Source organism: Salvia miltiorrhiza, chromosome 1 (genome assembly GCF_028751815.1).
Source record: "Salvia miltiorrhiza cultivar Shanhuang (shh) chromosome 1, IMPLAD_Smil_shh, whole genome shotgun sequence".
Taxonomy (NCBI): Eukaryota; Viridiplantae; Streptophyta; class Magnoliopsida; order Lamiales; family Lamiaceae; genus Salvia; species Salvia miltiorrhiza.
In genome coordinates, this window is record NC_080387.1 from 54,490,037 (window position 1) to 54,517,407 (window position 27,371).

The 27,371-nt window shown below is 39.9% G+C and overlaps 2 protein-coding genes, 1 non-coding gene and 1 pseudogene across 3 annotated transcripts in view; 3 read left to right on the plus strand and 1 right to left on the minus strand.

Annotated features, from left to right (window-relative positions):
- The window catches only part of LOC130993708 (pentatricopeptide repeat-containing protein At2g22070-like), a 50,767-nt gene extending 31,495 nt beyond the window's left edge, over positions 1-19,272 (plus strand). The window contains exon 3 of the transcript XR_009091753.1: positions 18,901-19,272. The gene's annotated coding sequence lies outside the window, so the exon portion shown is untranslated. The remainder of the gene's footprint in view (positions 1-18,900) is intronic.
- LOC130994587 (pentatricopeptide repeat-containing protein At2g22070-like) lies at positions 672-19,272 on the plus strand (annotated as a pseudogene).
- On the plus strand, positions 14,297-14,403 carry LOC131007370 (small nucleolar RNA R71). The gene has a single exon (XR_009096073.1). It is a non-coding gene; the product is annotated as a small nucleolar RNA R71 (small nucleolar RNA).
- Positions 19,273-19,285: 13 nt separating the features above from the next.
- Positions 19,286-19,979, minus strand: LOC130994485 (protein VACUOLELESS GAMETOPHYTES-like). The gene has a single exon (XM_057919529.1). It carries the CDS (start codon positions 19,879-19,881, stop codon positions 19,453-19,455), a length of 429 nt encoding a protein of 142 aa, XP_057775512.1. The 5' UTR covers positions 19,882-19,979; the 3' UTR covers positions 19,286-19,452.
- Between the last annotated feature and the right edge of the window lie 7,392 nt (positions 19,980-27,371).

The window sequence follows — 27,371 nt, forward strand, 5'->3', positions numbered from 1 at the left end:
CTGTAAACAAACCAAGCTGCTTGTGAACTATTCGGAGCTCGGCTCGAAAAAAGCTCGTTCAAGTTCGTTTAGAGAAGCTCGTAAAATAAACAAACCAAACTTGAACTTAGTAGTATTCGGCTCGTTAGCTCGTGAACATGTTCGTCAAGTGATTCAACTTGAAAAATATAAATTATTAGTAGACATAACGTATATTTATCCACTAAAATTAATAATGATTGTATTAAATCTATAATTAATTTTATTTGTTATAAGAAAATAATTAATATATTTAATATTTTAAATAAAATAATTTATTTTTAAAATAAAATAATCAATATTTTGAATATAAATATAAATTTAGAAGGTTCGTATAGGCTCGTGAGCCGCTCGTGAGCCTCAAAGTATTCGGTAAGTAAAGTTCGGGATTCGATTTGATATTTAACAAACCAAACTTGAGCACACCACTATTCGGTTCGGCTCGGTTCGATTACACCCCTACTACCAGCCCACTAGCCTTATTATTTCCTTGAGTTTCGCTAAATGGGCTTAACAATACTAGAAAGGGTGATTCTATTTACAGCCTCCATATTACTCCATATAGCCACTCATATAAAATAAAAATAAAAAATAATTATAAGTTTCCAATTTTATCCTTAATTTATATATCCTCAAATTATAATTTATTTTGCAATTAAATTAGAATTTAATTTTTTGTATAGCCCCTACATTTACATCAAAAAATCACAGTTCTATTATACAGTAAATAGAATTCCTGGCAAGTCTCGTTGTTTTCTCTATATCAGCATCATGTGCTTTCAAATTCATTGGCTTTACCATATTATGATTTTCAATTTGAACAACAAATAGAGCTATGAACAATCTTTTCTTCAATAGTGGAGCAATGGCAGCGACCAACTTCCTTCTACCTATTTTATCTCACTCCTGCTCGTAGTTGTTTAAAGGGAATAGAAGGCAAGGCTACTATAGTTGGAGAGAGAAGCAGATTTAAGAAGGCTTATTTGTTGATGTATAATCTATAACCACATAGACAAAATTTATACATATTGCAAAATGCTAGTCCTCTGTTTGGCCATTGCTGTTGGCCGACAGTTAGCAACCATGGCGGTTTTGCTCGCCATTGTTGTTGTTCGGAGCGTGAGAGGGTAAAGGCAGTGGCCTTCGTTGAAATTGAAGGCGGAACCGGTCGCTGGAAATTGAGGGAAGAGGCGGAGGCGGTCGTCGGAAATTGAGGGAGGAGGCGGTGGTAGATTTAGGGATCGAAAGTTTCAAACAGATATTCGAGCCGTGAGTCAGATACCTAGAGACGAGGATGCTGACGGCGGCGTCAGCTGCCCTGCCATTGCTGCTCGCCGGAAATATAAAGGGGGCATCGGCGGAGGATTTAGGAAGAAGGGTGGGGCGGTGCCTCTTTATGTGTGTGTGTGTGTGTGTTCTGGATCGCGAGAGAGAGGGTTAGAAGGAGAGAAGGAGAGGCGCCAGTGGTGGTGGTTGAAGCAGCGGTGACCTTCGCCGGAATAGGAAGAAACGACTATGGTAGATTTAGGAAGAAGGTGAGGAGTTTCTGCACTTCTGTAGATTGGGGCTACAAGTTAGAAAGTGAGGAGTTTCTGCTGGGGGTTATACACCTTAGCTGCAAAAATAAATCTATAGGTTAAAATAGTAAATTTGTATATATTTTTTAATATTATTTTATATAAGGGGTTATAAGGAATAAAATGGGGGCTATGAATAGAATTACCCTACTAGAAAATCAAACACGCCCTAAGCATATGAGAAAACCGGGTCTCTCGACGATGCCCGCAACGTGTTCGACGAAATGCCCGTGAAGAATGTGTCGACTTACAACACGCTCTTGTCTGCTTATGTGAAGCGGGGCAGAACCCGCGACGCGCTCCGTGTGTTCGACGAATTGCCTCAACCGGATTCCGTTTCCTGGACCGCCCTGATCGTGGGGTACAATCAAAAGGGCCGCTTCGGAGCTGCTCTCGCCATGGCTGTGATCTCCGCTTGGTTATGTGAATGTGACTATGTCCAAGGTCAATTAGTATGCAATTTTTTTTATTTTTTTTATTTAATAAAAGCAGCATTAAAAAAAAATGTAAAAAAGTTAATGAATCCTTAGATAAATCTTTGTCTGATCTTTTTCCGGTAAACCATTTTAGAGCCGCCGCGTTCCTGCCGCCGGTAACCTTATCGATTATTTTCCTCTTAAGTAATCAAGAATGAAGCAAACATCATTACCATAGCTTGAGACGAGGAGAGTTTAATTTTTCGCTTTCAACTTTGTAGCATGTCGCAGTGGGAAGAATATGCTTCAATTCTGCAAACAAGCATAAAAAACAGACACCCTTCGGCAGTAAAATCAATCCACGCCAGCATAATCAAATCCGGGCTCAACTTCGGAGTCATCTTGACGAACCACGTTTTGAACGCATATGCTAAAACCGGGTCTCTCGTCGATGCCCGCAACATGTTCGACGAAATGCCCGTGAAGAATGTGTCGACTTACAACACGCTCTTGTCCGCTTACGCTAAGCAGGGCAGAACCCGCGACGCGCTCCGTGTGTTTGACGAATTGCCTCAATCGGATTCCGTTTCCTGGACCGCGCTGATCATGGGGTACAATCAAAAGGGCCGCTTCGGCGCTGCTCTCGCCATGTTCATCGAGATGATCAAGTGCAGAGCTCTGCCTACTCAATATACATTCACCAATATTCTCGCGTCGTGTGCCGCTGTTGAGGCGTTGAATGTGGGCAGAAAGGTGCATTCTTTTGTGGTGAAGCTTGGCTTCTCTGGCGCAGTTTCTGTCGCCAACTCCTTGTTGAATATGTATGCGAAATCGGGTGATGCAGTGACGGCAATGGCTGTTTTCAACAGAATTGAGTTGAGGAATGTTTCCAGCTGGAATGCAGTTATCACATTGCATATGCAGAGAGGTGAGGTAGAAGAGACATTGGCTCAATTCGAGGAGATGAAGCAACGTGATGTGATCTCTTGGAATTCGATGATTGCAGGCTATAGTCAGCGCGGCTTTGATGCCAGAGCTCTGATATTGTTCTCATAGATGCTCGAGGAGTCTAGTCTGAAGCCGGATAAGTACACTCTGTCAAGCGTGCTGTCGGCTTGTGGGAATCTTCAAGAATTAGAAGCTGGGAAGCAAGTTCATGCTTATATCATTAGAGCTGAGTTTGACACCTCGGGGCCTGCTGGGAACGCGTTGGTGTACATGTACTCGAAATGTGGTGGCGTTGGGATGGCTAAGAAGGTGTTGGAGGTGTGTGGGACATCTACTCTCAATGTCATCGCATTTACAGCTCTACTGAATGGATACATCAAGCTTGGAGACATAGATCCGGCTAGGCAGATCTTTGACTCGTTGCATGAACGTGATGTGGTCGCGTGGACAGCTATGATCGTGGGGTATGCACAGAACGGGGGCAACAACGATGCAACTGAGCTCTTTAGATCCATGTTGGAAGAAGGCCTTATGCCTAATAGCTACACTCTTGCAGCTATGTTGAGAGTGAGTTCAAATCTCGCTTCTTTAAACCACGGGAAGCAAATCCACGCGACTGCAGATAAATTGGGGGAAGTGTTGTCTGTCTCCGTGAGCAATTCTTTGATCAGCATGTATGCAAGGGCTGGCAACATCAGCTGTGCAAGGAAGTCATTCGGTTTGATACAACGGAGAAGAGATTCAGTCTCGTGGACTTCAATGATCACTGGTTTAGCTCAACATGGACATGGTGAGGAAGCATTGGAGCTCTTTGAGGAGAAGTTGTCATTGGATATTAAGCCGGACCATATTGTTGAGAATAAAAAATCAGCAGACAAATAAAGTTAGTCAAAAGATAAAGTTAGTCAAAAGATAATCAAGGATCCCTTAATTATAGGGATCCTCATGATGTTGTAGGAATCCTCATGATGTTGTAGAAGTAATATTGAATATCAGCTCCCTTCTTAATACTATAAAAGGGATGATTGTATCAGCAGGAAAGAACAAGAAATACAAGAACAATATTCAAGAAACAAATTCTCTCTTCTATGATGATAACATGTTTTAACATGGTATCAGAGCGGGTTAAATCCTTGAAACTCAGAAAATTATCATCATAGTTTCCAAATCCCTTACTCAAACCTCTTTTTCGATCAAACCTGTTCTTATCTCACGTTGTTTCTCCTGAAAACAAACCACAAAACAAAACATGTCAGAAGAAACCCAAATTACCGATCCAAAAACAACAGCCTCACAAGAATTATCACTACAGATTGCAAATTTAGTGCAAAACTCAAACACCATCTCGCTGGGAATCAAGCTTGATGGCAATAACTACGCCCTATGGGCTCGCCTCATGAAGGTGGCCATAGGGAGTAGAGGGAAATCCGGCCACATCACCGGCCGACCACCACCTCCAAAAACAACGGATCCCGACTACTACAAATGGGAGGAAACAGATCTATCAGTTTTTTCATGGCTCATACAAAACATGGAAACAAAGTTAGTGGTGAACTTTGCTCAACACCAAACGGCAAAAGCTGTCTGGGATAGCCTCGCTATCACCTATGGAAGCGGGGTCGATCCTTTTCAGATTTACGACCTTGAAGTTAAGGCCAACAAAGTAAGCCAAGGAGTACTTACTCTGGAGGATTATTGGAACGAACTGCAGGCGATTTGGCTCACCATCGATCGAAGGGAGCCGAATCCTCTCGGGTGTTGTGAAGAAGGAATCAATAAATACTGGAAATTTATCGAGAACCGGAGACTCTATCAATTCCTCTCTGGGTTGGATCGGAAATACGATAACATCCGGCGAGACATCCTCAAAGAAACACCCATTCCCTCAGCCGAATCGGCTTTCTCAAAAGTAAGACGAGAGGCCGCCCGGCTACAGATCCTGCAGCCGGCAACCAACTCTACCGAAAATAAAGGCTCATCATCGGGAGAAATAGGGGCTGGACTCGCCTCCTCCCGCTACCACTCTGGAACCAGCGGCCGACCACCCCACGCTGCCAGCACCTCCGGCGGCAGAGGTCCCGGCTTACCATTTTTGAAACCAAAAAGGGAGGACAAATCGAAGCTCATTTGCACAAACTGTGGAATGACGAGGCACACCAAAGAAGGGTGCTTTCGACTCATCGGCTACCCCGAATGGTGGGAAGCAAAAGGGAAGGCGGCGGCCGGCGTTGATGGCCGAGAGACCGCCGGATCGGCGGTAGCCGTGGGTGGAGCCGAGAATTCCGAGAGAGGCGTAACCGCGACCGGCTACCAGGCTAGCGGCTCGGCTGCCGGCGTAGATGGCCGAGATGGCCGAGGAAATAGCAGGCTGTCGACTGCCGGAGCCTATGCCGGCGTTAATGGAGGCGGAGCAGTGAGAGGAAATAAAGGCGGAACCGAGAGAGGAAAGGAGGAATCAGCGGCTGATTTCGGTCAAAGGGAGGAAATATTAGGTATAGGGTTTGATGAATATCCATCAAACCCTCCCATTTTTGCCTTCTCTCAATTTCAGTCCCCTATTTTTCAAAAATTACAAAAGAAACCCCATTTTTTTTAGTATAGTCCCTCAAGTTTAGGGAAATCCCAGAATGAACCCCATGTTATTCAAAACAGCCCCACAGTTATGCAAAAGTCTAATTTTGACCCTAAACTTTGTGAAAATTCAAAAAAAACCCCTACTGCATGTCAAGTCTCAAATAAACAAATCAGTAGGAACAAAAATTGGATTTTTGATTGTGGGGCTACAGACACTATGACTTTTGATAAATCAGATATACTTGAGTCATCAAAATCCTTTAGAACTCATGTGCAAACTGCTAATGGTGACTTAACTCAAGTAGAAGGGGCCGGAAATATAGAAATTACCCCAACCTTGCGATTATCCAATTGTCTATATGTTCCGTCCCTATCTCATAAGTTGTTGTCAATTAGTCATGTTACCAAAGAACTCAATTGTACCATGCTAATGCATCCTCACTTCTGTTTTCTTCAGGATATCAGGACGGGGGAGATTATTGGGCGTGGCACTGAGAAAAATGGACTGTACTATGTGGATGAGATTGCTCAAAAAGGCAATGTGATGCTGGCTCACGGAACTGCAAACCGGGAAGCTTGGCTTTGGCATCGACGGTTAGGACATCCTTCCACGGGATACCTTAAACTTTTATTTCCAAAATTACTCCAAAGTGATACTCTTTCTTGTGAAACTTGTATCTTAGCTAAAAGCCATAGACAATCTTTCAAATCAAATGATACACAAGTGAACTCTATGTTTTCTTTAGTTCATTCTGACGTTTGGGGTCCTTCGCCCGTGATAGGGGGACAAGGTTTTAAATATTTTTTGTTATTTATTGATGATTGCACTAGGATGACATGGGTATATTTTTTAAAACACAAATCTGAAGTTTTTGAAAAATTTACTCATTTCCATACTATGGCTCAAACTCAGTTTCAGAAAAACATACAAACCCTTAGAACCGACAATGGGGGGGAATTTGTTAATAATTCCATGAAAATATTTTGTCAAACAAAAGGGATTATTCATCAAACTACTTGCCCCCACACTCCTGAACAAAACGGAGTTGCCGAAAGAAAAAACCGAATTTTACTTGAAATGACTCGTTCTATGATGATTGAGTCTCATGTTCCCTCCTCGTTTTGGCCCGAGGCTGTGGCAACCTCGGTTTACCTTGTCAACCGTCTCCCTACTAGGACTCTTAAACTTTAAACCCCATTACAGAAATTGTCTACCCTGGCTTCCATACCTATTGCCCTTACACTTCAACCACGGGTCTTTGGGTGCTCTGTTTTCGTTCACATTCCTAAACATGAACGCACCAAACTCTCTCCTTGTGCAGTCAAGTGTGTGTTTGTAGGATATGGGGTTAATCAAAAAGGATATAGGTGTTACAATTCCAAAACCCGTCAAATTATCACCACCATGAACTGTGATTTCCTTGAAACTGAGTATTTTTACAATAACCACCTTACCAGTCAGGGGGAGAGTGAGAGTGAGATTGACTTGTTAAGTTGGTTACCAATGCCAAACAGCCCGGAAGCAGATCCAACAGAAAAAGTTAACCTTGCCACAGAGCAAACTCCATCCACTACTGTACAAAGTCCGCCTCCTCAGCCAATATCTCTTCCGCCGCTGGTATCTGAGGTAAACACCCCTGAACTTACCACTGAGATTTATGGTTTCACTGATCATATGTCTCAAGATGTTGAAAGAAATCAGGGAGAGAATCAATGCCTTGTTGAAAGGGATCATGAGGAGAATACAGCAAATGAAGGTACAAAGGGATATGTTCTACCACCCAGGAGTACTCGGGGTATCCCTCCCAAACGGTATACCCCGGAAAAGTTTGGGAAGAATTCTCGGTACGCAATTGGGAATGTAGCAAAAGGAAACATATCCAAAACCGCCGCAGCTTATGAGGCGGCCCTGTATGATGAAGAAATACCACAAACAGCAGAACAGGCTCTGAAAAGTGAACACTGGAGAGATGCCATGAAGAAAGAAATAAGTGCACTGAATCGAAACCATACATGGGAGAAGTGTAGACTACCAAAAGGGAAGAAAACTGTAGGATGCAGATGGGTCTTCACAATCAAAAGGAGACCGGATGGATCTATTGAGCGTTACAAAGCTCGATTGGTCGCAAAAGGATACACACAGATGTATGGAATCGACTATGAGGAGACCTTCTCACCTGTTGCAAAGATGAACACTGTCAGAGTGCTCCTCTCAATTGCTGCTAATAAGGACTGGGATCTTCATCAGTTCGATGTTACAAATGCTTTCCTACATGGAGAGCTTGAAGAAGAGAGAGAAGTCTACATGGAGGTGCCTCAAGGCTTTTCAGGAGATTTTGGAGAGGGTGAAGTTTGCAAGTTGAAGAAAACCTTATATGGGCTCAAGCAGTCTCCCAGAGCTTGGTTTGGAAGATTCACCGCAGCCATGAAGAAGTTTGGGTACCAGCAAAGCAACTCAGATCACACCTTATTCTTAAAGAAACGAGGTGATCTAATCTCTTGTTTGGTTATTTATGTTGATGACATGATTATAACAGGGGATGACACAGAGGAGATTCAAAAGTTGAAAGAAAGCTTGTTCAAAGAGTTCGAAATGAAGGACTTAGGAAAACTAAAATACTTCCTCGGAATTGAAGTTCTCAGATCAAAGAAGGGGATCTTCATCAACCAGAAGAAGTATACTCTAGATCTCCTAGCTGAAACTGGGATGCTAGATTGCAAGCCAGCAGAAACTCCTATGATCGTAAATCATGGGCTACAAATTGTGGAAGGAGCTCAGTTAGCCGATCGAGGACAATATCAGCGTCTGGTAGGGAAACTTATCTATCTTTCCCATACTCGACCTGACATTGCTTATGCTGTTGGTGTTGTTAGCCAATTCATGCACCAACCACAGGCTGACCACATGGAAGCTGCGCTCAGAATTGTGAGATATTTGAAGAAGACTTTTGACTATGGAGTGCTGTTCAAGAAGACTGAACACCTCGAGGTACAAGCTTACACAGATGCTGACTGGGCTGGAAACCCAGTAGACAGGAAGTCAACAGCTGGATACTTTGCATTCATCGGAGGGAATCTTGTCTCATGGAGGAGTAAGAAACAAAAGGTGGTAGCTCTCTCTAGTGCGGAAGCAGAGTTCAGAGGGATCAAGAGTGGATTGACTGAAGTCCTTTGGTTGAGAAGACTGTTAACTGAGTTGGGCCTTCAACCAACACAAACATGCCAGATGTTCTGCGACAATAAAGCCGCGATTAGCATCTCAGAAAATCCTGTTCAACACGACAGAACAAAACATGTCGAAGTGGATAGGCACTTCATCAAGGAAAAGATTGAGGAAAAGATTGTGGAGCTCCCGTTTGTGAGGTCCGAAGATCAGCTCGCTGATATCCTAACCAAAGCTGTAGACTTCAAAAGTTTTTCAGAAGTTCTTTCCAAGTTGAGTATCGGAAATCCCGTCACTCAACTTGAGGGGGAGTGTTGAGAATAAAAAATCAGCAGACAAATAAAGTTAGTCAAAAGATAAAGTTAGTCAAAAGATAATCAAGGATCCCTTAATTATAGGGATCCTCATGATGTTGTAGGAATCCTCATGATGTTGTAGGAATCCTCATGATGTTGTAGAAGTAATATTGAATATCAGCTCCCTTCTTAATACTATAAAAGGGATGATTGTATCAGCAGGAAAGAACAAGAAATACAAGAACAATATTCAAGAAACAAATTCTCTCTTCTATGATGATAACATGTTTTAACACATATAACTTATGTCGGTGTTCTATCCGCTTGCACGCACATGGGGTTGGTGGAGAAGGGCCGTAGCTACTTTAGAAAGATGAGAGATGTTCATGGAATCGAGCCAACCTCCAGCCATTGTGCCTGCATGATTGATCTGTATGGTCGTGCAGGATTGCTGCGTGAAGCTTAAGATTTCATAAGGAGCATGTCTATTGAGCCAGATGTTGTAGCTTGGGGTTCACTCTTGGCTTCTTGTAGAGTTCACAAAAATTTGGAGGTTGCTGCAATGGCAGCGGAGAGGATACTTTCGATTGAACCGGACCACAGTGGAGCCTATTCGGGCTTAGCAAATGTCTACTCTGCTTGTGGGAAGTGGGAGGAAGCTGCGAAGATAAGAAGGTCGATGAAGGAGAGGAATGTAAAGAAAGAGCAAGGGATCAGCTGGCTGCAAATCAAGAGCCAAGTCCATATCTTTGGTGCAGACGATGCGCTCTATCCACAGCGAGATGCAATTGATCTGAGGCTGGGGAAGATTTGGGTGGAGATCAAGAAGATGGGATTTGTTCCAGACACTGCATCAGTCCTGCACTATCTTGATGACGAGTTGAAGGAGCAGCTTCTCAAGCATCACAGCGAGAAGCTCGCCATTGCGTTTGGATTGCTCAAAACCCCGGAAAACAGCACTCTGACCATCATGAAGAACCTCAGAGTTTGCAATGACTGCCACTCTGCCATCAAGTATATATCCAAACTGGCTGGTAGGGAGATTGTTGTTAGAGACGCCACGCGTTTCCACCATTTCAAGGATGGTTCGTGTTCGTGCAGGGATTACTGGTGAAGCATAGTAAAGATCACCTCATCACACACTTGAGTTGATCACTGTCATCAAATTTTGCGGAGGTAAAACATTTTTTTGTGGTTTCTCATGCATTGAGTTAGAAATATTCGATTTTTTAGGTGTTTTTGATACAAATTTACTTGGATTCCAACTTTGTTCAAGTTATGTTCACTTTATTTTTCCTATAGTTCATATTATTGTTTCTCAGTATAAGTATGAATCACAGTCTCCACCCTTTGAACAGCATAACCATTCGAGTTAATGGTGGGCGAGCAAGTGGATCATCGTCTAGAACTGTACATGGAACACCTAAACATCAAAGAACAACGACCTCGGAACTGCCATGCCAACCTCCCACATTGGTCTCTCTCTCTCTCTCATATTGCTGTTGAATTTCTTGAATATGCCACTTACCAAAACTAGCAATTTTATTTTAGAGAAGGCATGTTTTGGATTGTCTAGTTTGGCATTATAGCAGTTACACATTAGAGAAGAAATCACGTACACTAAGGAGATGATTGGTATGATGGAATGGAATGAGGGTGGAATGGAATGAGGTTAGGAATGGAATGAAGGGGGGAAAGGAATGGCAAACCTTGATGATTCCTTTGCTTGGTATGCATAAGGAATACAAGAGGAATGGAATTGTAATTCCTTTGTTTGATTCCATTCCCAAACTTAAAGTGTTGTTTGTCCCCAAACGACGAAGAGAAGAGAAATAAAAGTAAACAAACATGTGAGCATGAATTGGTGTCATTTCAAGGGCTTCAAATTTTACAAAAAATCTTTCAAAAGTGCATCACAAGTATAAATGCATTCCAAGAAGTCACAAGTGATAATGAGTTCAATATTATAACCTCCAAGCTTGAATCCTAACAAAGTGGATGTTTCAATGACGCACTCAACTCTCAAGTGTTTAGAATGGACGTGTTTGCACTCAAATTGAAACAAATATGCAATCTACCATAAGCTTGCCATTTATCCTAACTCTCTATACTTCAATGTGTTACAAATAAAGATCAAAAAGGGCTTCTATTTAGGTTGCAATGAGAGCTCTTTGGTGAGGTGAGGTGTTTATAGGCAAAGTGACTCATATCCCATACAATTCCCAAATTGAATATGTCATATTCACCATTGTTCTTTTCTAATCAATCAACCAATATCCCCACTTTTCTTTCTTTTCACCCTTAGTGATACTTATCATGGCTATGATTCAAAAGGCAAATCACTCCCCTTTATGCTCTTTTATTCAACATGTCTCTTCATTTTTTTTTTTTTTTTAGCTTATAGGAGACTAGTGATTTTCACTCAATCAAAGTTTGACAAGCAATTTCAATCATCTTCCAACCATTTTCATCAAAGAAACCACCAACAATCTAAGTTCTACCCATTTTTCATTGGTTCATTCAAAAAAAGGCTATAAGGCACAAAGTGGGTAAACTATGATCATATGAGAATTTGGACACAATTTAAGTCAAGTGGCTAACAAGGATGGCCTTAAATCACTTCAATATTAACAACACATCTACTTTTATTTTCAAGAGAGGACTCATGGCAAGTTCTAGAGATCAACACACATGCTCAAATGATTTACACTCAAGAATGAAATGAGATTGTGATAATATGACAATCAATGGCTCAAATCTTACAAGCTCATTATCAAGTTCTTGGAGGCAAAACATTTAACTCACTTGTCACAAGTTCAAACTTTTCATGCATAATCCACAAGTGATACACACAATTTTTCCAAGAAACAATTCATATCATAAGCCCAATGACATTCAATCAACATCACAAAGTTTGATACAATTATCCCAAGCAAAACAAAAACAAAAATATCAACCCAACTAACTCTCAAGCTTTCATTTATTCAACAATAACAAAAACAAGACAACAATACTAAAACAAACAAAAACAAGTAAAGCTTAAGATAGATGAGACAACTAATCCATCTCTCCCCTCCCCCCAAACTTATTTCACACAAAGTGAAAATGAGTTTGGAAGAAAAGAGAAGGAGAAGTTGTCTCGGACTCACAAAAAAAACTAACATATAAAAAAAAATAAACCATACAAAAATTAAAGGGTACCTTGTTGGGGTGCCTCCCAACTAGCGCTTAGTTTAACGTCATGAGCTAGACGTCTCCATGATGGTGTTATGGCTCGGGGGTGGTTCCAACGAACACTTCAACTTTTGGTTTCAAGGGCAAAAATGCCTTGATTCTTTCCTTCTCAACCACAAAGGTTCTTTCATCCTTCTTTCTCAATTCAATTGCTCCATTGTTGAAAACCTTGTTGATTTTGAAAGGACCCGTCCATTTTGATCTTGGCTTTTCCGGAGGTAGTGATTGACGGAAGGTGAGGAGAAGGACTTCATCATCGGGTGCAAACTCCCGTTTGTGCATCATCTCGTCATTAGCACTTGTTGTCCTCTCTTTGTAGAGGCTTGACTTCACAAATGCGTGATACTCATCTAACTCTTTGAGTTGGAGTACACGGTCTTGCCCCATTGGATGTATCTCATTCTCACCAAAGAATGCATACTTCAAGTGTGTGGGGAGAAGCTTCAACTCCAAGCCTTGGGCTTCCTCCTCTTTCCTTTCTCCCTTCAATTTTTCTTTCATGTTGATGCAAGGTTCAATCACTTGCATCAATTTGCATTCCTCCACTCTCATTCTTTCTTCCCCATCTTTGTGCTTGGGAGCTTTGTGGATTGAGAAGGTAACACTCTCATCATTCACTCTCAATGTGAGCTTGCCCTTTGCAACATCAATTAGGGCCCTCCCCGTCGCCAAGAATGGACGTCCAAGGATCAAAGGTACATCCTTGTCCTCAACCATATCCAACACCACAAAATCCACCGGAAAAATGAATTTGTCAACCCTCACCAAGACATCCTCCACTATCCCTTTTGGATATGAAACGGAACGGTCCGCCATTTGCAAAGCAATCGTGGTTGGCTTAATGGTTCCTATTTCAAGCTTGTTGAAGATGGAGAGAGGCATCAAATTTATGCTTGCTCCCAAATCACACAAGGCCTTTCCAAAACGACCATTTCCAACATCACATGGGATAGTAAAGCTCCCGGGATCCTTGATCTTGATGGGTAGCTTCTTTTGAAGAATGGCACAACATTCTTCGGTGAGGTTGACCGTCTCAAATTTTTCTAATTTCTTCTTCTTGGATAGAACTTCCTTGAGAAATTTTGCATACTTGGGCATTTGTTGCAAAGCTTCAACAAGGGGGATGTTGATGTGTTCTCAAGGAATTTAGAGAACTCACTCTCCACATTTTTCTTTTGAAGTCTTTGAGGGAATGGAATTGGTGGACAATAAGGTGGTGGTGCCTTGTACACATCTTTCTTCTCCTCCGTGTCGCCTTGCATTTTTGAAGAAATGTTCTCATCATTGTTCTTGACTTCCGGAGGTATCTTGGACTCTTCAAGTATCTTCCCACTTCTTATAGTGATAGCCTTACAATGTTCTTTTGGATTCACAACGGTGTTACTCGGAAATTGCCCCTTTTGATGTTGGTTGCTTAAGGATTCGGCAATTTGCCCCACTTTCATCTCAAGCATTTTCAATTGGGTTGCTTGAGCCTCTAACCTTTCATCGGTTCTCGTCATGTGGGCTTGAGTGGCCGTCATGAATTTCATTAAGATCTCTTCAAGGTTGAGCTTCTTCTCTTCCTTGATCATGCCATCACTCACCGCAAATCCGGGCGGTGGTTGCAAGAAGTTATTGGGATTACCATAGGAAAGATTCGGGTGGCGATTTGCTTGAAACCCTTGATTGTATTGCCCTTGTCCTTGATAGCCACCTTGTTGTTGGGGCCGAAAGTTCCCATAGCCTCGGTTGTTGTTGTTGTTGATGTAGTTCACATCCTCAAAGCTAGTTTGTTCTTCAACCACGGGCTCTACTCTTGATATTGACATAGCATCAATCTTGCTATTTATGGCGGTCATTTGAGCCGATAGAAGGGCTATGGGATCCGAGCTTGTTGTAGCCGCCACTTTCTTCAAGATGATCCTCTCCGTCGGGAATTGATGGCAATTTGCGGCTAAATTCTCAATGATGTGGGCGGCCTCCTCGTGGCTTTTCTCCAACAATGCTCCATTGGCCGATGCATTCATATCTCTTTGCATCTCTCCACTACACCCGGTGTAGAATACACAAATGATGGTGTTTTGATCCAAACCATGGTTGGGACACTTCCTTATCATCTCTTTGAATCTCTCCCAAGCTTCATAGAAGGTCTCTCCATCGAATTGATGAAATTGGACAATGTCCTTCTTCATCTTCATTGTCTTACTTGGAGGGAAGAACTTGATAAGGAACTTTTGAGCCATTTTCTCCCATGTAGTGATGGAACCAATCTCCAAAGATTGATACCATGTCTTGGCTATGCCCCTTAGTGAGAAGGGAAAGAGTCGGAGTCGAATGGCATCCTCCGGGACTCCATTTATCTTGATAGTATCGCATATCTCCAAGAAATTGTCGAGATGTCCATTCGGGTCATCTTGAGAAAGACCGGCAAATTGATTTTGTTGCACCATGTTGATGAGACTCGCCTTGAGTTCAAAATTGTTGGCATTGATTCTTGGGGCATGCACTCCCCCTTGTTGGACCACGGGTTGGAACATATTGCTAATAGGTGGTGGTGGTGGTGCATTCCTTCGAGCCTCTTGCTCATTGATACGCCCTTGCATAGCCTCCAATTGTCTTTGGAGTTGGAGGATCAATTCTTGATTTTCCATCATGTTTCCCTCCATTTCTTTCTCTCTTCTTGCTCTTGCTTTGTTGTGTCGGCAAAATGCTTCAACCTCAAGGTCAATGGGTATAAGGGGTGCACCCTTAGACCTTGTGTTCATACACTACCTACCAACCAAAAAGAAACAAAGAGTCAAGACACAATCTTAAAACTGAAAATAAAAATAAAGCAAGTAAAATGTCCAAAGTAGTTAAGCACAATGATTCAAAATATCACAAGTAATCAAACTAAACTAATCCCCGGCAACGGCGCCAAAAACTTGTTCGCTAATATTTTCACCACGCCGCAAGTATACGGGTAGTTGTAATATATGGAAGCAAGGTCGTATCCCACAAGGATTAGTAGTTCAATCTAGTGATTATCCTAATTCATTATGCTAGAGCTATTTAGACTAAACAAGGAGGTGAGTGGTTTGATTAACTAACAAATTCAAAGACAAAATAAGAACAAACAAACAAAGTGGATTAATTAAGTGATGAAGGTGGTTTAGGGATTAGGCATCGATGGATTAGCAATGGACTTCAAATTAGCTCAATATTAGTCTTGATATTCCTATTTATCTAGAGTGATCTCCCCACTAGTTCTAGCCCCCTCCCGGACGACTAAAACGGTAGATTACGGGTCATAGTTGCCGTCCCCGGTCAACTTCTAACCTATAACTCCCAAAAGCACAAAGGATCGGTAAACTTTCACCCAACTCTCAACCTCCCGGTTTATTGAGTCAATATGTTTCAAGCTCCTAATCTATTATGATTATCCTCTCCCAATTCAAATCACAAATTAGAAATGCATAGAAAGTGGCCAACAATCCATACAAGAATTAAAGCTAGGGCTTGAAAAGATAATAACAAGGAAATAATCAAGACATATATTAAGCATAATAATCAATCCATCACATAATCAACTAGCCTAATCCCCAAACCAATGGGGGATTTATTCAAACATGTTCACAAACAACAAACCTAAATCAAATAAATACATAAATGAAAGAGAGAGTAAGAAGTGACAAATCCTATTAATAAGCTTTCTTCAATCTTCTCTCCTCTTCAATGCATTCAATCTTGGTAAAAAGATGTGGTAATGGAGGCTAGGGTTTGGTGTGGAGGAATTGGGGAAGATGGAAATGGGTGTGTTGAATGTTGGGGATGATGAATAATGTGAGGAAAAGGGGGAGAAAGGGGTTTAAGGGCTGAAAAACGCGACTCCGCTCTTTTCCCGCGGTCATGGCCCGCGCCCGTGGTGCTCAAACGTGGGCAAAACTCAGGGAACCCGCGGTCCCGCCCCGCGGCCGCGGGTGGTGACCGCGGGTACACCCCTGGAATTGGGAACAGCTGACCCGCGGTCCCACCCCGCGGCCGCGGGTGGTGACCGCGGGGGGTACTGGGCGTTTTGCACAGTCCGCTCGTTTTGCTCCGTTCTCCCTCGTCCGGACTCGGATTTGGTCGCCGTTTGCGCTCACGGATTCCTCTCGAGACGTACTTCAATCTCATATCTTCAAAATGCTCCAATTAATCCTTTATTTTTCCTGAAATTACTCCAAAACTACACCAAGATATCAAATCTTCATAAAACTAAATATTCGGGCACAAACAAGCATTCACAAGCAAAACATGAAGGGAAATGACAACAAAACATGTGGAATTGAGGTATGAAAACCATGTTTGTCAGAACTGTACATGGAACACCTAAACATCAAAGAACAACGACCTCGGAACTGCCATGCCAACCTCCCACATTGGTCTCTCTCTCTCTCTCATATTGCTGTTGAATTTCTTGAATATGCCACTTACCAAAACTAGCAATTTTATTTTAGAGAAGGCATGTTTTGGATTGTCTAGTTTGGCATTATAGCAGTTACACATTAGAGAAGAAATCACGTACACTAAGGAGATGATTGGTATGATGGAATGGAATGAGGGTGGAATGGAATGAGGTTAGGAATGGAATGAAGGGGGGAAAGGAATGGCAAACCTTGATGATTCCTTTGCTTGGTATGCATAAGGAATACAAGAGGAATGGAATTGTAATTCCTTGTTTGATTCCATTCCTATGATTAATATCTAAAAATAAATTCTAGGAATGGAATGAAATTATTTTGTTTTACTAAATTAACATTTACATCATAACTAGCATTTGCACTCGTGCAACACACGAATTTTTTATATATATTTTATTATATATAAAATTTATATTAATTTGATTTTTATATAAAAAATTCTAAATATAATAAAAAATATTGTAATTTAAGATAAATATTTTAGTTTAATATAAAAAAATAAAGAATAATTCACATTAATAATTTTATTATAATCACAAATTTGCCGCTCAATTTTGTTTGAAATCAATTTGAAATTGAGAATTCCATTTTTAATATAGTATAGATTTATCAAATTGGCATTATTTTGCATCTCTCATCTCTATTTTGTGTTATATTTGTAGGGACAAACCAAAATTTGCACTGGGGTAAAATCGGAAAGAAAAAAAAATTGAATATTAATAAAATTATATTTTTAAAAAAATTGACATATTTTCCATGCATATTACTACACAAAAATATGCACCCCCAAAAAAAATTAAGTTTTTCTTGCCACCCCCAACCCCCTTCCCCCAAATTTTTGTATATTTTACTCGCCATCCCCACACCTCCCCCCCCCCTTCCCAATTTTTTTAGGGTAAATTTGGTTTAAAACAATAATAAATTTTCAAATTTTGGTTTTTCCCACAAATATGGCTGAACATCGGTTCAAAATCGAACCGAACCGACCCGATTTATAAAAACTGAATTTTCTATTTTTCAAATCATAAAACACATGCTACTGTCATTTGACTCATTTCAAATAATTACAAAAAAAAGCGAAAAGAACAAGAAAAACATGTTGCTGCCTCACATCTCGAAATCTGAAGAGAAAAAAATCCATAAACATCAGCGATTCAATTTCACACATATCAGTCAATCCATAAACGGGAGGACGCAGGTCGTGGGCTGGGCTACTGCTGTTGCGTGGACCTGGCGAGATGGCGCCGGTCTTCTGGCGTGGCGCCGGTCTTCTGGCGTGGCGACGGAGGGGAGGCCGGAGCGGAGAAGGAGTAGTTCTCTAGGGTTTCACTTTGAAAGTTCAGATTCTAGAATATGGGTGTGCGGCACAGCGGTAGTTCACTTTGAAATTGAGAACTCCATTTATTTTATTGCATGTTCAGGTTCACCAGCAAACGTTTCCCTAAGAACTGGATCTTGAGTTGCAATACCAATGAGACATGTGTCTTCGTGTCATTTCTGCATTATGATGGATGGGTGTGGGTGTGGGTGGCGAGTAAAATTTAAAAAAAAATTGTGGGGGTGGGGAGAAATTTAAAAAAAAAAAAAAAAAAATTGGAGGGTGGGGGTGGGTGGGTTGGGGTGGGGAGAAAAACAAAAAAAAAATTGGGGGGAAAAGGAAAGGTGGGTGAGGTGTGGGGGTGACGAGAAAACTTTAAAAAAAAATTGGAGGGTGGAATGGCGAGAAATTTTTTTTTAAAAATAAAATATTTTTTTTTGGGTAGAGGGGGTGGGGTGGGGTGGGGTGGAAGGGGTGCAAGTAGGGGTGGGGTGGGGTGGGGTGGGGAGGGGTGGGGGGGGTGCAAAATATATAAGGATAATTTTGTCAAAACCTAAATTTAGGTGAATTAGAAATGGAATGGAATGGAATGGAATGGGTAATACCATGTGGGAGGGAAGGAATGGTGATTCCTATATGTAAAGGAATGGTGATTCCCTTAAGAATGGTGATTCCTAAAATAAAACTATACCAAACATATGAATGGAATGGAGGTAGGAATCACCATTCCATTCCCACCTCCATTCCATCATACCAATCACCTCCTAAGAAACTGCACAATTTGCATTGGTTTTAGTTGAACTACTAATAGGGGCTGATGTTCTTGATTCTGCTCTGCTTAGAGCAGGAAGGTTAGGATAGTCTTTTGTCTTGTTCCAGCAATCTTGATTTGTCCATTTTTTGACTGGTTGTTTTGTTTGTGGGGATTCCAGATGTTAGTGAGAGGGAGGAATTCTTCAGGTTCATAGCAAGGGCAAGAAGTTGGACAGACACGATTGATCTGGGTGCTGTTGCAATGATAGCTCTGGGTTTCAGCGGCTCGGATCTTGCGAACTTGATGAATGAAGCCACCATTCTTGCCGGTAGGTGAGGGAAAGATGCGATTACTTTGAAGGAGATGGATGACTCAATATTATTGCATTGCTATCTTTCTTGGTGATGAACGAAAAATGCCTTAGCATAGTTTTAATCCCTCTGTTCTAAACAATATGAAAGTGGCTATTTTGATATATTAACTCATCCTACAATTTAACTTGATCGCAGTTCTTTTTAAGCATATATATCATTGTTTCATTTCCTTTTTATTTTGAGAGGCAACTCTAGCTCCAACAGATAATTGTATACCATATCTCATATTCAATCAGAATAACAATCATCATCATAAACTATCACAAATATAAGGGGGAAAAAACGTCAATTAGTGAAAGATACACATCACCAATATACACGTGACATCCACGGATACAGATAAAACACGATGCTGCTCACGACGAGGGCACGTAGCTCGGGAAGGGGCTGCTTTGATTGTTGGTGAGATTAGGGAGAGGGACGCTAGCCGAGTGTGAGAGATGCGGAGGCGCAGCCATGTGCGCGCAATGGATGTGGACATCGAAGTCGCATTCAGAGCAGCAGTAGCAGAATCCACTCCCGACGAGGTTGCAAGAGTTGCAGAAGAACTGGGTGGAGGGGTAGGTTGGGTAGGACACGAGCGTGAGGGGGTGGTGCGGGTGGGCGGGGTGGGTGAGGGACCGGCTCGCGCGGAAGCAGTCTTCGTGCAAGAAGTAGTTGCACTTCCAGCAGGCGTAGATGTTGCCGGAGCCCGGTGATCTGCAGCCGGCGCAGTGGATCTCGGAGCCCTGCGCCGTCTGATGGAAAAGCAGGCCGTGGACGTGGCTGAAATGCTTAGACTCCATAGCCCTTGGCCCTGTGGTGTTTGTTGTTGTTGGGTATGGATGGAGGCTTCAAGTGTATATAGTGAGTTTTGTCAAACAATGTTATGCAAGTTGGAGTTTGACTATGTGTATTACTTAGTTGTGAGATTCTTGACAGGGTGGCATGGGGAGTTTAATTTGTCAAATCTCTATGGTGAACGTTGACTTTTGATTTTTAGAGTTGACTTTGCCTACAATAAAGTAGTTGTTCGTGAATTAAAGTTATTGAGATTTTTTTTTTTTTTGGGGGTGGGGGTGGAATTAAATAAACAAAAGACAACGCCATGTCCGAATTCAAGCAAAAAACAAATAACACATAGCTTCTAACTTTTCAACATCAAACAGAAAATAAAAACCTTGTGCAGCAACAAGAAAGATTGGACTGAGATTTTTCCAAGTTGGTTGGAAGATTGTAAACAATGATAATACAATTTCTTTGCCCCCTCAAAAAAGAAAGAAAAGGGGGTCATATAAGAAGAGCAGATGATGGAGCAACAAGAAAGGAGTTTTATAAATACTCACAAAACACACTGTATAACCAAACAACTCAAAAACTTATTACTATGACAGTAAGAGAATTGAGGAATTAAATAGCTATCTATATATACTCATTAATCTTTCTCACAATCATACTTAAGATACTGCACAACGCCAATGACAAAAAGTAAAAGCAACCCATTAAATACGAAAGACTTGCGATAGACATGCACCAAACCTAACAATAACATCCACACTACTATTTCCACAACAAAGAGGACAATACTGTCTCCAACTATTTTTCTCTGTGAGGGCAATATTGTGGTAGCCGCGGCAAAAAAATTGCGAACAATGTCTTCTCCTATGGTGGCGGAATTGATGGCGGTGGTTCAAGGAGTCATTGTCAGCATGGAGAACGATGTGGCGCCGATTGAGATCTTTACTGATTCGCTTCTTGCGGCGAGGGTCATGGCGAATGAAGGTGAAGAGGAGCAGTTTCTTCCAGAGGATTTTTGCGAAATTATCCAGGCTGCTAGAGAGCATATTTGTGTGAATCATGTGTATAGAGAAGCCAATTTGGTTGCTCATAGACTTGCTCAGATGACTAGAAACTTCCCAACCTCTGTTTGTTGGACGAGGGAGTACCCTGATTGGCTTAGGGAATGTATTCTGTTGGATGATCCTTGACTTTATAATACTCTTCTTTCCTCAAAAAAAAAAAAACTATTTTTTCTCCATTTGGGCTTTGCATCCGCTGCTGCTGCATAGTCATATAGATTAATTTAGATATCATATCACATAATTTTATTTTTGTTATATACAATAAACAATGAAGGTCTTTATGAATATTTAGTAATTGTTGTTTTTTGTAGATTAATTTATATGATTTATTTTCGAAATTTCTTCTTCATCTTAATTTTTTGTTAGAACAATTTTTTTGTATTTAATAGTTAGGAGGTTTGTTTTTTACAGTGTTAATTATTATTGTTTCAATTGTTGATCGTAATATATATGAGTTGCATAAGCAAATTTTATAATTGCATAATATATTTTTGTGTTGCATTATTATATATGTCCACTGTTGCACGTTTAATTTTTGTGTTGCACTCTCTTTTACAATCCATTTTATTTATATGTAGATTTTAGTTGCACAGTAAATTAAATTCGTAGACGAATAGATATATATTGTAATTGCATTGACATGTGTTGATGTTGCACGGTTTTATTTAAGTATATTTCAGTTGCACAGTTAATTATATTGGTTGCACAGATGTTGTGGTGCATATAATTGCACAGGTTTGTTTTGTAATTGCATGGATATGTGCTGATGTTGCATAGATAATAATATAATGATATTTTAGATATTTTGGCACATTATTTTATTGTTTCACATATTTTACTATTATTAATGTTTTAGGTTATTTTGCTATTTCATACAGATTCTATGCAATTTGATTTGGATACCACGGATGTTGAAGATGTTGTTTATGTTCCTGAATGTGATGATTCATTGAAACCCAAAATTGGTTAACCGTTTCATATTCTTGAAAATGGTGTGGAGTTCTACCGTGCATATATATGGAGCTGCTTATGGATTCACTATACGTAAAAATATGCAAAAAAAATTAAAGGATGGTACAACTAAAAATGTCGAAAACACAAAAAGCACTATCAATCTAACTGCACAATACTATCAACCACTCGTGCGCTTAAAAAACAAACTGTGCAACTTAGTTAAGCATCTATGCAATCACTAACTATGTTAATATGCATTCAAAATACATGTGCAACATACCAAACCATCTATGCACCTAATATTTGACTCCAATTTATTCTTATAACAAACGTCCAAACCAACATAACATAATTAAATCAACTATGCAACACAAATGAGCTGCTGTGCACTTTCACATGTGCAACACGCTATATCAACTATGTATTTTCATATCCGAATACCCCACTTAATACAATAACTCATAAAATTTTACGACACATTCAATCTATGCATCTACAATGCATCTAAAATCAAACATTCATAAAATTTAATCTATACATCTACAATGCGTCAACCATGCAACAACATATGAACCTAAATAATAACACATGAAATTATGCAACTCAATCATGGAACTATGCAAATCAAATTTGAAAGTGCGGATGAAGGTCATAAACTTTAAAAACCCGAAATCTGTCGCCGCCGTTTTTGAATCAGTCAACGGAACTCTGAATCGCCGCCGTCGAATGTGGTATTCACCTCTTTCACCGTCGCCGCCTCAGCCCAAAGATGCACATAAATGCCTACCTTCCTCCAGTGGATTTCATCTCTCTCGCCGTCGCCGTCGCCGTCGTCTTGCACAGAAAGACGCCGTCTTTCACATAATTTCGTCGCACTGCACCGACCGGCGCCCAAAATTTCTCAACCGCCGGAAATTTTTTGGAAGAAAGCCGACGCCACAAATACTCTAGCGAGCAAGTCGCCTACTTTTTCAAATCGACGCCTCAACTCTTGCACGGATGTTTTTCCTGATCCACCGGAAGTTCAGATGTCGTTCGTCTGCATCAATTTTTTTTCCACCGCCGCGGATTTTGTTGCATAGATTGTCGGCTGCACTATTTTTAAAACCCTAGGTGAAATGTGAAAGTGAAACTGATTTTGGAAGTCAAGAACATGGATAATTATTAATTATTGTATTACATTTCTACCCTTTTAATTTTAATTACATTTAAATTATAAATTAAAATGTGCATCTGCAGTTAATCTTAGCCCTCTATTTTAACTAAATCAGTGGTTGTAATTGGTTCTTAGTTTTCATCTTAAGAGGGGTTTCTATGTTAACCCCATACAGGGTTCGAATTCTGAAGGGAGCAATATTTTTTTTTTAGTGCATTAATTTTAACAGCTAATTCATTAATTTTTACGGTGGATGCATTAGATTTGATGGTTCTCACGTTCTCACAAATAATGTATATGAGGGCTAAAATAAAAACACTTCTTAAGCTATAAAATATGAATTATTTTCAGCCCTTCATGATTCTACTTGGTAACTCTGTATTTAATTTGTCAATTAGCATAATATAGGGGAAAATACCATATTATTTTGTCCTCAAAGAGACACCAAACGGTGCAAACTCCCGTCTACGAGTAGTGAGGTTAAGGGATCAAATTCCACGGCTCCCCCTTCCCCCAAAGTAAAAAAAAAAATACCATATTATTTTGTGTTAAATACGGTAAGAATATATAGCAGAGATATATAGAATGAAATCAGGAATTCTATGAAGTAAAATAAAAAATAAAAAACAAAAAAGAAACTCTATTTTTTATCATCCACGGCTATTCTCATACCTTTAAATCCGTAGTACTGCATATACATGATTAATATGTATCACCTATATAATTGAGATTAATATTAATGTAAACTCTATTACATTAAGTTAAATTAATTAAAAATAATTATTTAATATAAAATAATTTAAATCATAATTTAAAGTCCTATCGAATTTTGACGGGTTATACGTACACTAGTAGTAAGTAATTGTTCCAGCTCCCATATAAATGGTGAGATAAACTGATACACTCGAACCAGCTGTGCCCAATGATACCACTAGCCCAAGCCCAATCAACAAGGATGAAGGTCCACAGCACGCAAGGCCCACAAGAGTTACTCGGCCCCCCATCAAATTCAAGGATTATATTGTAGCTGCTGGTCCCAGGGAGTTTGTTAGGAGAGCAGCTCCAGTTGTTTCTTTTGTTTGCTAGCATAATCGAAGGCATGCGTGACATTAAATAGACGTAAACCCTAGTTGTTGTTTTGTTAATGAATGAACATCCTGCTGCTATCTGAAAATCTTGTTATTTTCTGTAATTTGGGAGTTAGAGTTCACTCGAAGAACTCAACACTAATTGAGAGTGTATCATAAACTCTCCTGGAATCATTGTTCGTGAATTAAGTTATTGAGTGTTTTTTCTTTTCTTTTTTTTGGGGGGACGAAGTTATTGAGTTAATATATATCAAAATATCAAATTTGCTATTGTACACAAACCAAACTCTTGCACTAGACTTGCAGGTAACAAACAACACGATGATAATCAACAAAATTTATATTGAAAACAAACATGTACAATTTTACTCCATATTAATGAAATTTTACTACAAGCTATAAACCCTCATGCGCGCGCACTTCACTTTTCAAAAAGAAATTCATGAGGATTCAAATCTCATATATTTATACTTTTATATCCAGTGTTCTCACCCGTCTCGCTCTTCCTGAACCGAACAGCAGCAGCCTCGCGGCGCCGCCGTCTGCCTCCTCCACCGCCTTCCTCCCTCCTCGATTGGTCGATTGGCCAGACGGTGGCAGGCAAACGGCCACCACCGCCGCACCCTTTGCCTCTCTATCTCGGCCGAGCAACAGCTGCTAGAAGCGGCGCTCCCCTCACTTGGTCTCTCAGCACACACCAACACAAAGGTCTGAAGGCTAATTTCTCAAATATATAAATTCATGTACTCAATTCTATATCCAAAGCATACAAATCAACATTTGACTTTACTAAAAACTTTTGAAATTTTCATTTGTTGGAATTGAAATTAATTTAAATTTTTCTAAAATTAAATGAAACAAAAGTGATATGCATTGAAGTTCTAATGATCATCCAAACTGGTAATACCAATGTCTACACACAAGCTAAATTTGTAGATGTTATTCATCCAAAACAAGATTGAGTTTCTACTGCCATCCCATGTATCTTCTAAAAAATCAATCAGAATGCTAAAAAGATGAGAGTGACAATCAGAATTCTCTACTGCCATCCCATGCATCTGCTACAAAATCAACCAGAATGCTAAGGATAACCCCAAAGATGATAGTCACGGGGCATATAGTGAAGCTCGTCGATATAGTAGTCCAACCAAGACCTATCCTCAGGAAATCGAAAAAGGCTGCGAGGAATCCGAGGAGGCAACATATGTAATGGAAGATCTCCATCCGCTTAAGAGCACGCAAACCAACTTGAACCCCAAAATCAGATTCAACATCTTCAATAACCGCTGCACGATTGTTGTAACTAACAGAAAAGAGACTAAGTAGCACCAGGTACAACATGACCGGAGTCATAACAAAAAAAAGTTGCACACTCTCTCCACCGGTAAGCACAGCTATCTCGGACGCAAATAGAAATGCAATAACTACCAAAATCCACTGAAAATGAGTAAAAAAGACAAATAAGTAATTAAATGGAAAAACTCTTTTTATTAAAACATAACATCCAAGATTCATTCGCAAGCAACATAAATTACTGGACAAGGAAACTAGACAAGGTCAAATTTGCAACAACATAAATGCATCAGACAATTGTCCATTATGTAGAATTTTAATCAAATAAGTCATAACTATCAAAAACAACATATACAAATCATCAAAAAGTATACTCTTTAACACTTCAATCCTAACCCTACAATTCTATCTTAATCAATAATTTCTATTGATTTCAGTCAATGTGTTTCCAAACATATTGGAGAACAATCAAAAGCAATCAAATGACATTAAAAAATTCCAAATTAAACTCCATTACACTAAACTTTAGATTTCTGGGAACGAAAACTTAGGCATTGTTGCTGATCAAATCAGTATACATATATTAGAAAGAAAAAAACAGAAGAAACAAAATACACTATGAGATATTGGGTACCGAATATGGCATTGATGCGTCTTAAAAAAAAATCAGTCCATAGATATAAAAAGAAATGGAAAAGTCAATTGATTTTCAACTCCGATAACCATTCCAAGTTTTATAAGAAAAACCCCAAACTTCAACCAGTTATACCATACCATATATAAATGCATCAGAAAACCGTCAATATGCAAAATTCTAATCAAGTTCGCCATGACTATAAAAAACTACCAAATTAAAAAGTATACTCTTTAACACCCCAATCCTAACCCTATAATTCTATCTCAATCAATATTTTCTCCTAATCTCAGTCAGTGTGTTTGCAACAGATTGCAGAACAACCAAAAGCAACTAAATAACATTAAAAAAATACGAACTACATTGACATTAACCTTAGATTTTTGAGAACGAAAAATTAGGCATTGATGCCGATCATTTATTTTGGGAACAAAAGATTAGACATCCATGTGTTAAAAAAAATCAGTCCGTATATATATTACAAAAAACGAAGCAAAAAACATGATGACAAAAAAAAAACGCGTTTGACTAATATCAAATCAGTCCACACAAATGAATTACTCCCTCGGTCCCAGCTTTTGGTATCCAGTTGAGAACGGCACGGGTTTTAAATTTTAATAAAGTGATTGATGTGTTGTGAGTGGAATAAGATTCCCACATTTTATGTGAGAGTTAAAATAATTAAAGTAGAGTAAGGGCTCCACCAATTTTTACCAAAAATAGAAATGGATACTAAAATGTGGGACGGCCAAAAAAGGAAAGTTGGATACTAAAAGCTGGGACGGAGGGAGTAAAAAGCAACGAAAAAGCATAAAAATACGATCGGATAATTATTCCAATTAAATTTATTAAGAAACAACGTATAAGCATAAAAACACGATGAGAGTTTTGGAACGAAAAATCAGGAATTGATCAGATCAGTCAATCTATACTCCAAAATACGAAAATCAGTCCATATTATTTTGAAACCGCACAAAATACGATGAATCGAGGTACCAGAATATGCTTCATGATGACTGTCAAAGATGTGCCTCGAGATAGGTGAGGAGAGGTTAAAAAATGTGAGAGATGAGATGAAAAAAATTTGAGAGTGCGAGATAGGTGAGGAGAGAGATGAAGTGAAAAAATGTGAGAGATGAGATTAAAAGAATTTGAGAAAGAATTAAATTGGCGGGAGATCTGTTATACGTCGCTGTCGCTAGACACAACTGGTGAATGGGTATACTTAGGGCTGTAAACAAACCAAGCCGCTCGCGAACTATTCGGAGCTCGGCTCGAAAAAAGCTCGTTCAAGTTCGTTTAGAGAAGC

What these genes read in the sequence shown, in the direction of transcription:
- LOC130994485 (XM_057919529.1), bottom strand. Translation starts at nt 19,881, where the DNA reads ATGGAGTCTAAGCATTTCAGCCACGTCCACGGCCTGCTTTTCCATCAG.